Here is an 18,150-nt window from a genome sequence, read left to right as displayed (position 1 = left end):
TCAACTCCAAAGCTTATGCCTTAAACAAGATTCAACATCTTTTATTTACATATTTATGACATACATTAATGGGTCTTATACAATTAACTAAATCTAATAACAATGGTGACAAGGGAACATAAAGACACAATTCCAAATTTTTGTCAGGTTGAAATACATTTTCACTAACTGAAAGATATGATAAACAAGCAGCCATTATAAAGTTACAGACTGTATGTTAATCCACTTAAAATTGAAAGTCAGCCACACAGCTATCAAAACAATGGGAAATTTGCAAATGCAAATATTACATATACAGGTATAATGCATGCATGGCATCACATTTATTCTTCATCTTTTAAGCCACTTTTAAAGTAAACTGGAATAAGCATTTTAATAATATATGTACATCAAGGCACATTCTTTTCTTGTGCTTTAGGAATGACTTACATGTGATCTGCTTGTATCTTAATTTTACAACTTATATTAGCTTCTAATACTTAGAAGTTTAATTTTAACAATTACAGCTCGAGTGGTAGTTTCCCAGGAGAGAAATGTGGCATCTCCCCGTGGTTATTTTGAAAAACGAGAAAACTGGATAGCTTAAAGAGGTGGGAATTTAAATATCAAACACACAAATTTAACTCTCAGGCACCTTTTTTTTTTTTTTTTTTTTTTTTGCGGTACACGGGCCTCTCACTGTTGTGGCCTCTCCCGTTGCGGAGCACAGGCTCCGGATGCACAGGCTCAACGGCCATGGGCCATGGCTCACGGGCCTAGCCGCTCCACGGCATGTGGGATCTTCCCAGACCGGGTCACGAACCCGTGTCCCCTGCATTGGCAGGCGGACTCTCAACCACTGCGCCACCAGGGGAGCCCTCAGGCAACTTTTAAAAAGAATTTACTTTTAACAATTTGGTGGGCCATGATCAATTTCTTTTAAGTAGTATACTGTAATGAGGGCTGAAGAATTTTCAATATTCTGAAATTACTTGACAATTATATAGTATCCACAGGACCGCTGTAGATGTCTATATCGCTATCCTACTTCTAAACTGTAGTTTTTCAACAAAATTGAACAATTAAACATGATACAAAAGCTGCAAACATACCAAACCTAGTTTTAACTTCTTTTTTCCCATTTATTATCTTATGTTACCAAGGAGAAATTTCCCATCAACAGTTTAATAACAGTGTTCTTTGCTCATGGTCAATTTACTTGCCTTGAGGGATAGTAGAGTAAGGCTTTAATAGGCATTTCATGCATTTTAATGGCATTTAAAAAAATCAGCTATTCATTTAAGGGTTCCCCATATAGATTAAGTACACTGTGCAAACTTGATTACAACATGTAACTCATTAAGTGCTTTAAAATAAAGAATCCCTGACTTTATAAGGGGTTAAAATAAATAGTAAGTCAAGAATCACAGATCTGAAGCATTTAAAAAAAAGTAATATACTTATGCATCGCACTAAAACGTTTTATATTAGAATTTTTAATCCATAAACAAGGCAAATGAAATCACAGAACCTCTATATTTTGAGAATAAAAGAAGAAAAGCCAATTAGTACAGCCTTTTAAACTCAAAGTATATAATAATGTCAAAATGCAAATGAAACTGTACGGTTTTTAATTTAGTACAGTTCTTTATAAACATTAATTCATAAAAAGTATACCATGATAATCCACTGCCAAATAGATTTGTTTTCAATTTCTTTACAGTAAATGGACTTTTCTACAGAACCCATTAGCCAGACAAACCGTTTAGAAATGTTAAAACACCACCAAAACAGCCCAGAGCCTTGACATACAAACTCTAGGCGGATAGCCACATAGTACTGTGAACAAATGTTCTGTGAGTTCAGTTTATGTGAGATGTCCCTTCTGTTCATCTCCATTACTACATTCACTCTGTTTCTGAAATATGGGCCACCTCTACTTCAACAGTTTGAATAGCTTCTGCAACTTCAGATAGCTTCTGTCCTTGCTGTTGTGCTAACACATAGTTAACCACTTGCATAATACTTTGGTCAGAAAGTGTAGATACTGACGGACACTCTTCAGTAGCTGCAACAGCTTCGAGAGCTTCCATAGTTTCTCCTGTCACTACCACAGTTTCAAGTTCTTGAGGACCGCTGTTTTCTTGTTCCTGCATATCTGCTGTTAAGATGCTAACAGCATGCTCCACTTGAGTTCCTTGGTTATGAAACTGAAGGGTATCTTTTTCCAGCATAATTTTGCAAGGCACATAATCTCTGTGGAATTTAGTCATATGTTTACGGAGTGTTCGAGCATCTATGTAGGCTTCACTACATACGGGACAGACATAGGGCCGTTCACCTGTATGTGTTCTGACGTGGCGTTTTAGAGATCGGGCATCAGCCCAAGCTACTCCACATGTTAAGCACTCAAATGGCTTAACTCCTATTAAGAAAGAAAAGAAGAGAGGTGAATGTGTGGTGAGGTCCAAGTACCAAAATATATTACAGCTGCCTGATAAATAATGCTTTTCTTTTAAGTACAGTAGCCCATAAACGTTTCTATCTTGACTATGGCGATCTTTTATCTAGGACCAAATGGTTTCTCTTAGAATAAAGCAGATTCTGGATATAATCTCTCTAAAGATGTTCCTATTGATAGAAGTTACTGAGAGACAATCCTGAGGTTCTGTGAATAGTCTCTTTTATCCTTCACGGCAATCCTATAATCCTAGGATAAAAACCCAGAAGCTTCAAGTAGTCCATTCCAGCATAAAAATATTGATATAGAATATTAAGCTCACTAAAACAGGAATCTATCTATCTACACAACAATTAGGTAGTCAGGTTCAGGATCACCTCTATCACTTGAATAAATCTTCCACAACATGGGATTAATCTCTTATTAAGGAAAGCGAGATAATAGGCAAGAGGAATGGTAAAAGGAGAATCACTACTGGACTGGCTTTTATTCTATTGAAAGTTATATATATATATATATATATATATATATATATATATATATATAAAACTATATGAAGTATAGTTACCTCCATGGTTGTTCATGTGTCTCCTATACTCTCTCAGCTGAGTGAATTTTCTTCCACATTGTTCACACACCCGTTCCAGGTTTTGCTTTGCTCTTCCTTTTTTTCCATGGGTAGCTTTCTTTACATGTCTTCTGAACAATGCCTTTTCATAAAATTCTTTGCCACATATATTACACCTAAAATAAAGGAAAACCCCAAATTATTTTTTCCAAAGCACCAGAATCCATAATAATTAATCCAAGTACATTTATATCTCAAGTTCAGATCCTCCTCAGATTTACCCACCTGTAAGGCTCAGTGACAGAGTGAGACTTCACATGGGAATACCAATCTTTCTTCCAACTATAGCACTTATCACAAAATTGGCACTGGAATGGCTTCACACCAAGATGTTTGTTCATGTGCTGGCGAAGATCTCTAGCTTCAAAGAAACTTTTCTCACATCTGCAATAACAAAGTTCATTCACCCAACTGGATCATCTTATTCTTTTAAAAGAAGTTTCCAAGAACTCAGTATATTCTTGGGTTTCTAGAACTCCACAGGATGATCCCAATTTAACACAAAAACAATTCTTACTATTCCAATCTTGCATCAAGGCTGCAGGATCTTAAGTTCTTTTAGCTGCAGAGTACTAGAAACATTTTAGAAAGAATCCTGCACAGCTCCCAAGGGTTATCATAGGTGTTATTATTTTCTGTCTCCTCCTCAACCCCATCTGATCTCCCCTTTTTACATCCCTTTTCACCCTCTTCCAGTCTCTGTCCATCTGTTGGAAGTAGGCCCCACTCTTGACCATAAGGATGCAGCAACTGACATAGGCCTAGGTCAATCAGAGCACAGCATTCTCTTAGCCATAGTGATTGATTCACAGAAAACCAAATGCCTTAACCAGATCCAATGGTAGCGAACCTCAGGGGCTTTTATAGGAACTATGAGAAAAGCAGCTTGACAATTTGGGAGTTGAGAGGATGTAAGGTTGAAATCATTGCCACTGCCTTGTCCATACGGAGTCTCAGAGACATCAAGTGCTAATGAATCTGAAACCAGTTTACATTAAACCATTCAGACTCCTAGATTCGACTTTCATTCACGTCAGTTTATTTTATTTTTTAATTTTTTAAAATAAATTTATTTATTTGTTTTTATTATTGCCTGTGTTGGGTCTTCGTTGCTGCGCGCGGGCTTTCTCTTTGTTGAGGTGGGATTACTACTTTTTTGCGGTGCACAGGCTTCTCATTGTGGTGGCTTCTCTTGTTGTGGAGCATGGACTCTAGGCACACGGGCTTCAGTAGTTGAGGCACGTGGGCTCAATAGTTGTGGCACACAGGCTTAGTTGCTCCAAGGCATGTGGGATCTTCCCGGACCAGGGCTCGAATCCATGTCCCCTGCATTGGCAGGCGGGTTTCTCAACCACTAAGCCACCAGGGAAGCCCTCAAGTCAGTTTAAATTAGGTTTTCTTATACTTGCAACTAAAAATGTATGAATAATAAACTATCTTTGTTTTAAAATAAGACTGATTATAGAGTGACATCGGCACATAGGGCAGAGTAGGTAAGTCCAAAAGCCCATCCCTACATGAAAGCAGTAAACAAATGGGCAAAAACTATCAGAATCAATTTTACTGGACCTCTGGAAACTAATTAAAAGTTTACAGTAGGGCTTCCCTGGTGGCGCAGTGGTTGAGAGTCCGCCTGCCGATGCAGGGGACATGGGTTCGTGCCCCGGACCGGGAAGATCTCACATGCCACGGAGCGGCTAGGCCCGTGAGCCATGGCTGCCAAGCCTGCGCGTCTGGAGCCTGTGCTCCACAACGGGAGAGGCCACAACAGTGAGAGGCCCGCGTACCGCAAAAAAAAAAAAAAAAAAAAGTTTACAGTGGGGGCTTCCCTTGTGGCTCAGTGGTTGAGAGTCCGCCTGCTAATGCAGGGGACACGGGTTCGTGTCCCGGATCGGGAAGATCTCACATGCCGCGGAGCGGCTAGGCCCGTGAGCCATGGCCGCCGAGCCTGTGTGTCCGGAGCCTGTGCTCTGCAACAGGAGAGGCCCGCGTACTGCCAAAAAAAAAAAAAAAAAAAAAAAGTTCACAGTGACCAGGTAAATATTTAATCAAGAAAGCAATTGCTGAATCTTGGTAAGAGAGCTCTGTGGCATTTCAACTCACCCTGGCCCCATCCCCGGGCTCCTCAGCTCAGCAGACAGACTGCACTCCTGCTACAGGTCCCTAGTACCAGAGGAACTTATTCTCACAGAGCTGTAGTTGTCCTGAGCTATCTGGTGACTCCTTGAAGTTACCCCTCAAAGGGCTTGCTTGTATTTACCCTAACTCTTCCAGGGCTGAGGACTCGGGGAGGGGTGGGAAGTAGAGAGGAGCAGATGGCTGGAAACACTTACAGGCAAATGTATTAGCCACAGCTGCTGGGGCAAGGAACAGCAGTTCGGTGCAAACAATATCCAAACCGAAAGCCTGGGAGGAAAAGGCTGGAGACCGAGATGTTTTGGGGAATAAGAGCTTTGAAAAACTCTCACATATTCCCAGGAATCTAGAAGTCCAAAATATCTGCCCAGTGCTGGGCACACGCTCAGAAAAGACCTGAAAAGGCTCTATACTCTCACCAATGGCTGACTCTGCACAAACAGAAAGAGAAGACCAAGGCAGAATTGTAAACTGCCTGGCTGAGTATTGAAGGCATTCTGGAATTAGTGGTGATGCTCGCACAACACTGTGAATGTACTAAAAGCCACTAAACTGAACACTTTAAAATGATGAATGTTATGTTCTATGAACTTTACTTCAATTATAAAACAGATTTCAGGAGGCTCTGGAAAATGAAAAGAGGGAAAAAGGAATCTGAAGAAGGAAGAAATGAGCAGAGGGCCCAGTACTTCCGAGGAACTGCCTAGGAAGAATCTCTGGCTGGCACCAAGGGACCCTTCTTTCCTACAGTCCCTACTGTAGGAAAGAACTGGTTGCACATTTGAACAACTTCTTTAAATCATTTAAAATGAGTGATTTGTATGGTATGAAATTTGTGTCTAAATAAAACTGTTACATAAATAAATAGGAACACCTAGACAAAAACAAACTGATTAAAATCAAGAGTAAACAAACAACAGTTTAATATTATCTTTAAGTATTCTCCTTTTTCAGTTTTACTGAGGTGTAACTGACAAATAAAATTGTACGATATTTAAAGTGTATAATGTGATGATTCAGTATATGTATACACTGTGAAAGGAATCCTCCCATTTGTTAACACATCCATCACCTCAGATATATATGTGTGTGTATAATTACATATGAATATTCAAGTTCCTACTCTCTTAGCAAAATTCAATCATATCATACAGTGTTATCAACTATAGTCACCTCAAATATTTTCTTTTGAAACAACTTTCGAATAAACTGAGTAAGAACACAAGGAAATTAATTGAATGGTTCACATATTAAATACTTACTGAGTACAATGATAGCCTCGAACTTCAGGCTTTGGTTGGTGTTTCTTTAGGTGCTTGCTGAGCCCAGAGCCCCTGTGAAAAGACTTTCCACAAACTGAGCAAAGGTACTTGGACTCTCCTATAAAAAATAAAAACCATGTCACAAATCCAGCGATCAGGTGCTCTTCCAACAGAATGCTTTATGTTGTATTTCAGAAGTTATTTTATCAAGTGGGCACGGAAGCTGTAACATTTGGCATCCACCTTCTAAGAATAACAAACTATGTCAAAATCCCTATTTTCTCTCAACTAGAGTACTAGCGAGGCTATTACTACTACCCACAGAATGTGATAGGCTTGCATGATCATCTGGATTATAACAGTGTAGAGTTGTATACAAGTTCTAGAGCAGATTATCTACCCTTCATCAGCCATTTTCCACATAACTGCTTTAAACACCTGAAAATAAGTATACGTGGACTAAAAGTTCTAATAAAATTATAAGCCACATACCATGTTGACAGTTACATCTGTCTACTATTTAACTTTTTAAAAGCAAGACCATTTCTTTAGGTGCCTGGATTTAATATTCAGTACATTTTTTCTGCACTGACTGAAACAAAATTTTTACACAAATAAGATAGCTCTAAAACTAGATTATAAGAACAACTTTTAAACTTTACTCTCAAAAAAAACAGAAAAACAAAAAAACCTTTACTCTCATTAATAAAAACCTGCACACATACAGTCATCTTACAGCATAATCAATATACTAGTAAATTAATAGTATATAACATGTAACTATGTCAATATAAGTTTCTCATTACCTGTGTGAATACTCATATGTTCCTGAAGACTCCGTTTGGTAACAAATGACTTAACGCATAGTTCACACTGGAACTGCTTTTGTGATTGATGGAGACTCTGGTGTAATTTTAGACCGTGCTTGTAGATGAAAGTCTTTCCACAGACCTAAGAGAGCACAGGTGTTTAAACCAGTAAAACAGAAAAAGAGATAAGGGCTGTTTCTGAAGAATGAGGACACAGAATCTACTATGCTATTTTAAATTAAAAACTTAAATTATAAACAAAATGACAAAGTTAAAGTTGATACAAGGGCCAAGGATTTTAGCTGGTTGATCATCTTCTGATTCAGTAGTTAACCAATATTGCTATTTTTCTTACACCCATGAGATCACTGGAAGAACTCAAAACAATACCCCAAAAAACCTCACACTGTCCTTTGTGAGACTGGTAAACAATATACCTTATATTAAAAGAGACATGGGGGGCTTCCCTGGCGGCGCAGTGGTTGAGAGTCCGCCTGCCGATGCAGGGGACACGGGTTCGTGACCCAGTCCGGGAAGATCCCACATGCCGCAGAGTGGCTGGGCCCGTGAGCCATGGCCGCTGAGCCTGCGCGTCCGGAGCCTGTGCTCCGCAATGGGAGAGGCCACAACAGTGAGAGGCCCGCGTAACGCAAAAAAAAAAAAAAAAAAAAAGACATGGGAGCTTAATCAAGAACAATATACTCAATTCCTGCTATACCAACTAGAACAGTGCTTCTTAAACTCTCTATGATGAAGAACCAGTTTTTTTCTTTCCCCAATCTATTAGGGAGAGATTTTTGTTAAACACAATGAAAATGTCACAATATCAAATTGCCATGACAGTTCCTACATGCCTACTCTCCATCTTTGCACTTATCTTTTATGGACCACACATTTTGAGTAGTGCTACACCAGAAGACCAGAGGCCCAATTAACACTTAAGTTTTTAAATATATGAATAAAATGATGCTTAGGACTTGGCTTCAAAATAACTGAAGGGAGGGGGAAGTAAGGGAGTGAGTGACAGTACATATAAAATACAACTGACCATAGATAACCAACAAGGACCTACTGTATTGCAAAGGGGACTACACTCAATATCTTGTAATAACCTATAATGGAAAAAAATCTAAAAAAGAATGAATGAATGGATGAATAAATAAATAACTGAATCACTTTGCTGAACACCTGAAACTAACACAACATTGTAAATCAACTATATTTCAATAAAATTTTTTTAAAAATTAAAAAAAAAAATCCCACAATTGACCATGTGTTGATAACTACTAAAGCTGGGTGAAGAGTACATGAGGGTTTATTCTACTCTTACATTCTTTTTTCTTATAAGATGAAGCTTAAGAAACGAAAGAGAGAGAGAAAAACATTAAAAATTTCACTGGTTCCAAAACCGTTTATTAATAAAAATAGTGGGTCATCTTTATATGCAAGGCTATAGGTGCTATTAGAAATTTTTCACCATTGCAAATAGCCCAAAGCTGGCTTATCACAGGATTCTTTACCCAGGAATCACATTTTGGCATTTAGTTTTCAACTCTAGAGAAGGACACATAGCTTAGGCAGAATTTCTGCTAAGATGTGTTTAACTCACAGGTTCCTTCCCAAGCCAGGTTGGTCCTACTGAACGTTAAGGGATGACTCAGATGATGAATTGGTTATTCTCACCCAGTATCACTCTGAATCCTAGCAAGTTTCCCGAACATCCTAAATAGATTAATTTCAAGTTACAACTTCAGCCAAATTACAGAACTGGGAATCACCCTTGACCTAGGCAACAAACTGAAAAAGTTATGGACTTCCTGTGACATTTTACAAAAGTGATGTGACGCCAGAATCAACTAGTCTTATCACCGGTTATGTTCCAATCTTCTTTAAATAACAAAATAAATATAATGGCTTTACCTGGCATGCATGTGGTTTTACCCCTGTGTGCTTTAACATATGTATTCGAAGAGAATATAGTTTAGGTAATGTCCTTCCACATATCGAACATATAAATTCTCGTTTGGTTCTGCCCTTCTCAGACGATGATCCTGATGCCTCATTAGATGCAGAATTGGAAGAGGATGAAGTAGGTGCATCTTTCCTGGTATGTCGAATAAGGTGTGCTCTCAAGGAGGCACTGTACTGAAACTGTTTCTTACACAACTAAAAGAAAAAGTAAACAAAATTCTGCCTGAATGTATTTCCATCACAAATGTTAAGTGAAACTCAACTCGTACTTCAACTTTCCGTATCTTTGTTACAATTGTATCACTCAATAAACATATATACTATGTAAAAGACAATATGCTAGGCACCACACTATAGAAATGAAAGGGACAGACCCAGCCTCTACTCTGCAAAGATTTATAATCTAACCACAAAAACAGGATTTATATGTAAATAGGTGAGAGATTAAGACTTAAGAAGAGGGAATAATCAGCGTATAAGAAAAGGCGTCATCACCGAGGCTGGGTCTTGAAGGAATGGTAAGATACAGGCAAAGACAAGAATACTATTATTATATGAGTACTAAAAGTTGTTAGGAAGAGCAAAAATAGGGGCTGGAAAAAGTAGGAAGATAAAACTGTGATAGTCCTTGGGTTTTACCCTGTACTTGCTGAGTATTCCTGAAAGCTTCTGTTCTTTATTTTAAAATCAGAGTTATATATAGTCATGATCTACAAAACTTTTTTTTAGTAAATAAAACTGGCCTCTTGGTTCACTACCTCTACTTTTTTGACTCCTTCTTAATGATTATCTCTGTAATTCTGAGTAATATGAATAATAGGAAGTGACTCTCTCCTTTACCTCTCCACTCTCTACACGTACATGATCCTTCCCATTACCATACTTTCTCAATACAGCTTTATGATCATTTTGATGAGATCAATTTCAGTGCTTACATTATTTGGATGACGTACATGTTATTACAGCGGGACCATACAGACAGTATGATTCTCTTTCCTTTCGTTTCCTTTTCTGTTTTATTTCTCTTTGTATTTACTGCTAATTCATCATCAAACCTTTCTCTCAACTGTCTATTGAGAGAAGGCTTAAAACACATCACCTTGTGGGAGATCGCTGTCAAAGCACTATGTTGGTGTTCCAGACTTGGGTGGTTGTTTCCCACGCTTGGACTCTACAGATTGGACCCCATGTTTCCCGTTTCCCATGTCTTGCTCATTTTAGAGGAATACCTCTGCCGACAGCTTCCTGAGAAAGGGAGTTTGGGAGGTAAAACTTTGCAGACCTTGCATGTCTGAAACTGTTCTTATTCTACCATCATAAATATAGTTCGATTACTGATTCCAAGTTAGAAATCATTTCCTTTTATAATGTTAAAGATATTGTGCCTTTGTCTTCTAACTTCCACTGTTGCTGCTGAAAGGCCTGAAGCTATTCTATTCTGACCCTTATCCTTTCTCTCTTGTAATTTATAAGATTTTCTTTGTACCTTGATTCTGAAATTTCATAATATATCTTGGTATAGATTTATTTTCACCCATGATTCTGGACATTCAATGCACCCTTTTAACAAGGAAACTTCTATTTTCAAGTTCTCAAATTTTTTTTCACTGCATTAATGATTTCTTTCTCTCCATGCTGTTTGGAATTATCTGGATATTAGAAGACAACCTAGACCAATCCTCTAAAATTTCTTTCACTCCCATTTTTACCTTGTCTTTTGCTTTATTTTCTGAGTGATTTAGTCAATTGTATTTCCTAACTTTTCTGATATTTTTATATGTGTTATTATGTATTTTATTCCTAAGAAAAACTCTTCTGTTCTCTTGATGTGTCCTTTTAAAAACACAGTACATGGTTATTGTTTTATTGATGTAATTTTTTTATTTAGCTCTAACATAAATCATAGTTTGTGGTTTGGGTTGTGTGGGGGGGGGTTTGAGTTTTCTTCTAACTGCATAGTATTGGATTCCTCAAAGTTATTTTTTTGCATGAAATATTTGTGAGTCTGTATACCTGATGTCTATTCACATTTCAAAATAAGACATTTAAAAACTGATTGGAACTTGTGTGTAAGCAGAGGAGTAAACTGTCAACCACAGGCTTTAATGAGCAGTATCTTTAGATCTGCTGTTTTCAGACTTTGGATTTCTCACCTTTAAGAAATCCTTCTATTTTAAGATTAAGGGTTTGCTTGTCAACATTCTGGAACTTGAGTAGGGAAAGAGAGCTTGAAAGGATTCAATATTCAGTATATATGCTTTTACATTCCCTTGTTTGGTATATAGTACATTCACCCTCATTATTCACAGTGTTCTCTAGAGCAGGTGTGGGTTTTATTTTTTTCAGAGAGTAGAAGATGGATCTTTGGCTGAAGGCATGGTGGTAGTGATTTACTTACTTCTTAAAAAGACTTTCTAGGGACTTCCCTTGTGGCAAAGTGGTTAAGAGTCCGCCTGCCAATGCAGGGGACTCAGGTTCGAGCCCTGGTCCAGGAAGATCCCACATGCTGTGGAGCAACTAAGTCCGTGTGCCACAACTACCGAGCCTGCGCTCTAGAGCCTGCAAGCCACAACTACTGAAGCCCGTGCGCCACAACTACTGAAGTCCGCGCACCTAGAGCCCATGCTCTGCAACAAGAGAAGCCACCGCAGTGAGAAGCCGGTGCACCACAACGAAGAGTAGCTCCCGCTAGCCCCAACCAGAGAAAGCCCACGTACAGCAATGAAGACCCAACGCAGCCAAAAATAAATAAATTAAAAAAAAAAAAGACTTTCTAACAACCAGACGCATCTCTACTTTCAAGGTAGCTAGTACCATTAATTTCTGAGCCTTTTGGTAGTTCTGCAATACAATTTGGATTGATTCTTAGCTTTCCACACTGAAAGCCTGGGAATGAGCCCTTTCAAATCTGCTGAATCAATGACTCTATCTAGGGACTTCCCTGGCAGTCCAGTGGCTAAGACCCTGTGCTTCCACTGCAGGGGTGTACGGGTTCTATCCCTGGTCGGGGAACTAAGATACTGCATGCCGCACAGTGCAGCCAACAAACAAACAAAAAACACTCCATCTATTTATCAGAATCCAGAATTTGGTTGCTAAGGTCTCCTGTTCTTTTTGTCTTTCTATGAGCTTTTTAAAAAGATCGTTTTACTTTTGTCTTACTAGGGTATCAACAAGCAGCAGAGGTAAACATTTTTTGGCAAGAACATGACATGTACAAATCAGAAGATAACTCTTACGGCAATATAAGGGAGACAGTGAGAAGAGAGCACACAAATGGCAGGATAATAATGAAGCAGTAAATTGGATTCTATTTATAATGAAGTTATAGCCATCTACAATTAGCTTTCCAGATACTTACTGGACACTTGTAATCTCTAGCTCTTTCATGTTTCAGTATGTGCTTTATAAGAGCATATCGTCTCTGAAAAACCATTCCACATTCCCCACATTTATGGGATGCTTCTTCTTCGGTATTCTCTTTAGCATCCCTTTTTGGTTGTTTCATCTTTTTTCCTCTCTGAACTAATTTCTGAGCCACCTAATTAAAGAACAGAAAACACAATCTAAATAAATTAATTATCTCAAATTCACATTATCTTAATATTGGTATTTAAAACATTAAATTGCTTTCCTGCATCCACTCCCCTTCCCCCCAAGATAATTATCACCATAAGTTTAACTGCAGAATGCTTTCAACTTAAAGCTAAAACTACAAAGGTAAACTCTTTTTTCATCATACCTGTTGAACTGCTGACTTGGGAATGGCTTTCCGTTTCTGCAGCTTCTTCTCCATTCCTTTGTGTAGTCGGATATATCCCCCTTCGTTAACAGAACGCTGCCGAAGCCTGCTTCTGTAAGTATCATCATCATCGGGACTATGGTCTGTCTGTGCTGTCGGTTCAACTAGATTTTCCTCATCTTTTAAAGACTGGCCAAGGTTCTGCCTATGCTCTGAAATATCTTCAGCACAGATATCCTCTGTTGCTGTATCATTTCCCATATTACTGTTTTCTGGAGAGCTACTGATTACATTCTCTTTTGAAAGCTTAGGATGAGTATTAGAGACTGTGCCATCTTCTCTGCTGTTTAAAGTTTCTAGTTCTGTCTGGCTGTTTTTTGTGACTAAATCAACAGACTCCATTTCAGGATGGGAATCAGTTACACAGCCTACAGGTGACAGAGCAGCTTCGGTCTGTGAAGAAACCTGGGGCTCAGGCTGTTGTCCTAGCTCTCCATTCTGCTCTGGCAATTCTCCATTCACCAGCAGTACAATTTCACAATCCCCAAGTTCAGTGGATACAGTTGTTGTAGTTCCCTCGTTGTTAGCCACAGGAGGTGCTGTACCTCCATTTTGTTCTGGTAAGTCCTGTGTAGATGTAACTGTTTGTACCTCACCCTTCTTATATACTGTTAGCTGCTTCTCTTCCATTAGTTTATGTACACTTTCACAGATTTCTAAAACTTCTGACATGAAAAGATGACGAGCCAAGATGGCTACATCAGCCATGCTACAGAAGTCAAAACTTAGCACAGAAGTATAGGCAAATTCCAGTAAAGGAAGGAAGCTTGCCTTACAAAAGCCTATGCGAAACAAGAAAGATGAAAGACAAAAAAGTCAAATCACTACTAAAACACCTTGTAGAAACAATTACTCTATGATTATGACAATATAAAATAGAATATAAAGGCAAATATGACCATTTATTCTGCAATTAAATATCTTGGATTTGTTTTGAGTTGGTTGCTTATTAAGCCTTGACTAACTAACTTCTATGAGCCGAGTCTCTCAATACCTAAAATAGAAAATAATATCACACTTACTGCCTCAAAGAGTTGTTGTAAGGCAGTCATTTTCAAACTGTACTCCTTAGAACCCCGGGGGTTCCTCAAATTCCCCTCAAGAATCATCTGCTGGAGAATGGAGGGTAAAAAAAGAGAGGGAGGCAGGTGAGTAGGCAGGGTTCAACCAACCTGTCCCCTAACCTCACTGCAGTAAGTATAGCTGTATATTTTAATAATAGAAGTCCATATAAAAATTTGATTGTGAACAGAGGGTTCTAGTATTAAAAACTTTAAAACAAGGTCTACAGCAGAGGGTCAGCAAAATTTTTCTGTATAGAATTAGATAATAAAGATTGCAGGCCATAAAGTGTCTGTTGCAACTACTTAATTCTGCCATTGTAGCTGGAAAGAGAAGCCATATATTATAATATGTATACAAATGGGCATGGCTGTGGTGCAATACAACTTTATTCAGAAAAAGGGAGGGAAAGGAGGACTGGCGGCCTTTGGGTTATAGTTTGCTTATCTTTGTTCTAAGGAATAAGATGATTACTATACACATGAGGTATTAGGTTCTCATTTTATGTGAGAAAATAAGATCAGTTTATTTCTAAGTTCTCAGTACTTCACTTTCGAAACCCATTTTTAAAATTCACATGATTCAAAAATCAGAAGATTACACAGTGATAAGTCCAACTCCATCTCCATAACCAGAATGATTAAGAATTTGTACAGATTTTTAGAGTCTTTATACAGTCAAATAAATATTCTTATGCCTCCTTCTTATAGTAGGTGTTATACTACACATACTTTTCTGTGCCTTGCTTTTCTCATATAATAATTTATCTTAAGAGATCTTTTATTAAAATACAGGGAGCCAAGGCAACCTTTTAAAAACTCATGTTTGGGAATTCCCTGCTGGCTCAGTGGTTAGGACTCTGCGCTTCTGCTGCAGGGGGAACGGGTTCAATCCCCAGTGAGGGAACTAAGATCCCGCAAGACATGCAGCATGGCCAGAAAACCCCGAAAACCAAAAAACTCATGTTTGCTGTGTTTTTCAGTTTTGACTCAAGATACATAAAATGTGGTCCTTTTACATAGGCAAATAGTAGATAAACAAGTAACAAGCGTACAGGGAAACCTTAAACTGTGAGATCTATTAGGATTCAGGTTTAAAGGTGGGGAGACTACACATCAACATGACCATCATAGCTAATTCAGCCATTCCTAGGAAAGCTGATAATCAAGCAGGCTAAAGTCATATTAATATTGCTACAAATTATGAAAACGGGTTAAATAAGGTTGAGGTAAGAAAGAATATTTCTTAAAAAAACAACAACAGATACCAACAAATTAATGTATTTTGGTCTTTAACCTAGTACCTTTTTAATTTCTAAGTTGAAGTCATAAGAAAAATTTTCCATGAAAGGAATAACACTGCTCCAAGTAACTTTAAATATCAAAAACCATTTTTTCCCAAAGATACAAGTCAAGTGTTTATTGTAGAATGCTATAAAACACAAAAGAAAATAAGAAGATAAAAAAAATCACTCATAATCCTCCTGCCCCAAGATAATTTTGGTATTTTGCTTTTACTCCTAGCCTTTTTATGTATACATACACACACTCAGGAAAACATTTTAATCAAAATAAAAGGGGCGGGACTTTCCTGGTGGCACAGTGGTTAAGAATCCGCCTGCCAATGCAGGGAACACGGGTTTGATCCCTGGTCCGGGAAGATGCCACATGCTGCGGAGCAACTAAGCCCATGAGCCACAACTACCGAGCCTGCACTCTAGAACCTGTGAGCCACAACTATTTGAGCCTGCGTGCCACAACTACTGAAGCCCACGTGCCTAGAACCTGTGATCCACAACAAGAGAAGCCACTGCAATGAGAAGCCCGCACACCACAACGAAGGGTAGCCTCAGCTCGCCACAACTCGAGAAAGCCCACACGTAGCAATGAAGACTCAATGCAGCCAAAAATAAATAAATAAATTTATTAAAAAAAAAAAAAAAAAGACATGACACCCTAAAATTCCTAGAGAAGAACATAGGCCAAATATACTCTGACATAAATTGTACCAATGTTTTCTTAGGTCAGTCTCCTAAGGCAACAGACATAAAAGCAAAAATAAACAAATGAGACTTAACCTTACAAGCTTTTGCATAGCAAAGCAAACCATAAACAAAATGAAAAGACAATCTATGGAATGGGAGAAAATATTTGCAAGAGATGTGACCGACAAGTGCTTAATCTCCAAAATATACAAACAGCTCATGCAATTCAAACAACAACAAAAGCAAACAACCCAATCAAAAAATGGGCAGAAGAACTAAATAGATATTTCTGCAAAGAAGACACAAAGATGGCCAATAGGTTTATGAAAAAATGCTCAAGGGACTTCCCTGGTGGTCCAGTAGCTGGAACTCCGCACTCCCAATGCAGAGGGCCTGGGTTTGAGTCCTGGTTGGGCAACTAGATTCCACATGCTGCAACTAAAAGTTTGCATGGTGCAACTAAAAATCTTGCATGCTGCAACTAAGACCTGGCACAGCCAAATAAATAAATAAATAAATATTTAAAAAAAAGAAAGGATGCTCATCATTGCTAATTATTAGAGAAGTGAAAATTAAAACTACAATGAGGTACCACCTCACACTGGTCAAAATGGCCATCATTAAAAAGTTTAAAAATGGGAATTCCCCGGCGGTCCAGTAGTTATGACTCTGTGCTTTCACTGCTGAGGACCGCTGGTTCGATTCCTGGTCAGGGAACTAAGATCCTGCAAGCCGTGCAGTGCCACCCCCCGCCCACCACCAAAAAGTCTACAAATAACAAATGCTGAAGAGGGTGTGGAGAAAAGGGAACCCTCCTACACTGTTGGTGAGAATGTAAATTGGTCCAGCCACTATGGAAAATAGTATGGAGGTTCCTCAAAAAACTAAAAATAGAGCTGCCATATGACCCAGCAATCCCACTCCTGGGCATATATCCAGACAAAACTATAATTCAAAAAGATACATGCACCCCTATGATCACAGCAGCACTATTTACAATAGCCAAGACATGGAAACAATCTAAATGTTCACTGACAGATGAATACATAAAGATGTCGTACATATATACTATGGAATATGGAATATTACTCAGCCATAAAAAAGAATGAAATAATGCCATTTGCAGCAACATGGATGGACCCAGAGATTATCATACTAAGTGAAGTAAGTCAAACAGAGAAAGACAATACCACATGATATCAGTTTTATGTGGAATCTAAAATATGACACAAATGAACTTGTCTACGGAACAGAAAGACTCACAGATATAGAGAACAGACTTGTAGTTGCCAACACGGAGGGGGAGTGGCGGAGGGATGGAGTGGGAGTTTGGGGTTAGCAGATGCAAACTATTAGATATAGAATGGATAACAGCAAGGTCCTACTGCATAGCACAGGGTACTATATTCAATATCCAGTAATAAACCATAATGGAAAAGATTAAGAAACAAGGTATATATATGTATAACTGAATCACTTTGCTGTACAGCAGAAATTAACACAATATTGTAAACCAACTCTACTTCAATAAAGAAAAATTTGGTTATCAGGAAAAAATATTGGGTTTTTGTTTATCAAGGTACAGTGTACGTATAGTATTATATAACTTCCAGGTATACAACATAGTGTTCCACAATTTTTAAAGGTTATACTCCATTTATAGTTACTATAAAATATTGGCTATACTTTCTGTGCTGTATAATATATCCTTGTAGTCAGGTGTTCTTTAAGAGTAGTGTTGAGGGACTTCCCTGGTGGCACAATGGTTAAGAACCCGCCTGCCAATGCAGGGGACACGGGTTCAAGCCCTGGTCCGGGAAGATCCCAAATGAGGTGGAGCAACTAAGCCCGTGTGCCACAACTACTGAGCCTGTGCTCTAGAGCCCATGTGCCACAACTACTGAGCCCGCGTGCCACAGCTACTGAAGCCTGCGTGCCTAGAGCCCGTGCTCCACAACGAGAAGCCACTGCAATGAGAAGCCCATGCACTGCAACGAAGAGTAGCCCCTGCTCGCTGCAACTAGAGAAAGCCCACGCGCAACAGACCCAACGCAGC

At 38.6% G+C, this 18,150-nt stretch overlaps 1 protein-coding gene across 1 annotated transcript in view; it reads right to left on the bottom strand.

Moving 5' to 3' along the window:
• Positions 1 to 1,886: 1,886 nt before the first annotated feature.
• The window catches only part of ZBTB11 (zinc finger and BTB domain containing 11), a gene marked incomplete at its 3' end in the record, with an annotated part of 28,312 nt that continues 12,048 nt past the window's right edge, over positions 1,887 to 18,150 (bottom strand). The window contains exons 4-11 of the mRNA XM_079705398.1: positions 12,989 to 13,830; positions 12,608 to 12,787; positions 9,196 to 9,441; positions 7,273 to 7,417; positions 6,467 to 6,584; positions 3,294 to 3,452; positions 3,009 to 3,184; positions 1,887 to 2,404 (exon numbers count right to left, since the gene is read on the bottom strand). Coding sequence (XP_079561524.1) covers positions 1,887 to 2,404; positions 3,009 to 3,184; positions 3,294 to 3,452; positions 6,467 to 6,584; positions 7,273 to 7,417; positions 9,196 to 9,441; positions 12,608 to 12,787; positions 12,989 to 13,830 — 2,384 coding nt within the window. The remainder of the gene's footprint in view (positions 2,405 to 3,008; positions 3,185 to 3,293; positions 3,453 to 6,466; positions 6,585 to 7,272; positions 7,418 to 9,195; positions 9,442 to 12,607; positions 12,788 to 12,988; positions 13,831 to 18,150) is intronic.

Source organism: Hyperoodon ampullatus (assembly GCF_949752795.1).
Source record: "Hyperoodon ampullatus genome assembly, chromosome: 5".
Lineage (NCBI taxonomy): Eukaryota > Metazoa > Chordata > Mammalia > Artiodactyla > Ziphiidae > Hyperoodon > Hyperoodon ampullatus.
The sequence above is the reverse complement of the archived record's forward strand: the minus strand, read 5'-3'. Positions and strand labels throughout refer to the sequence as shown.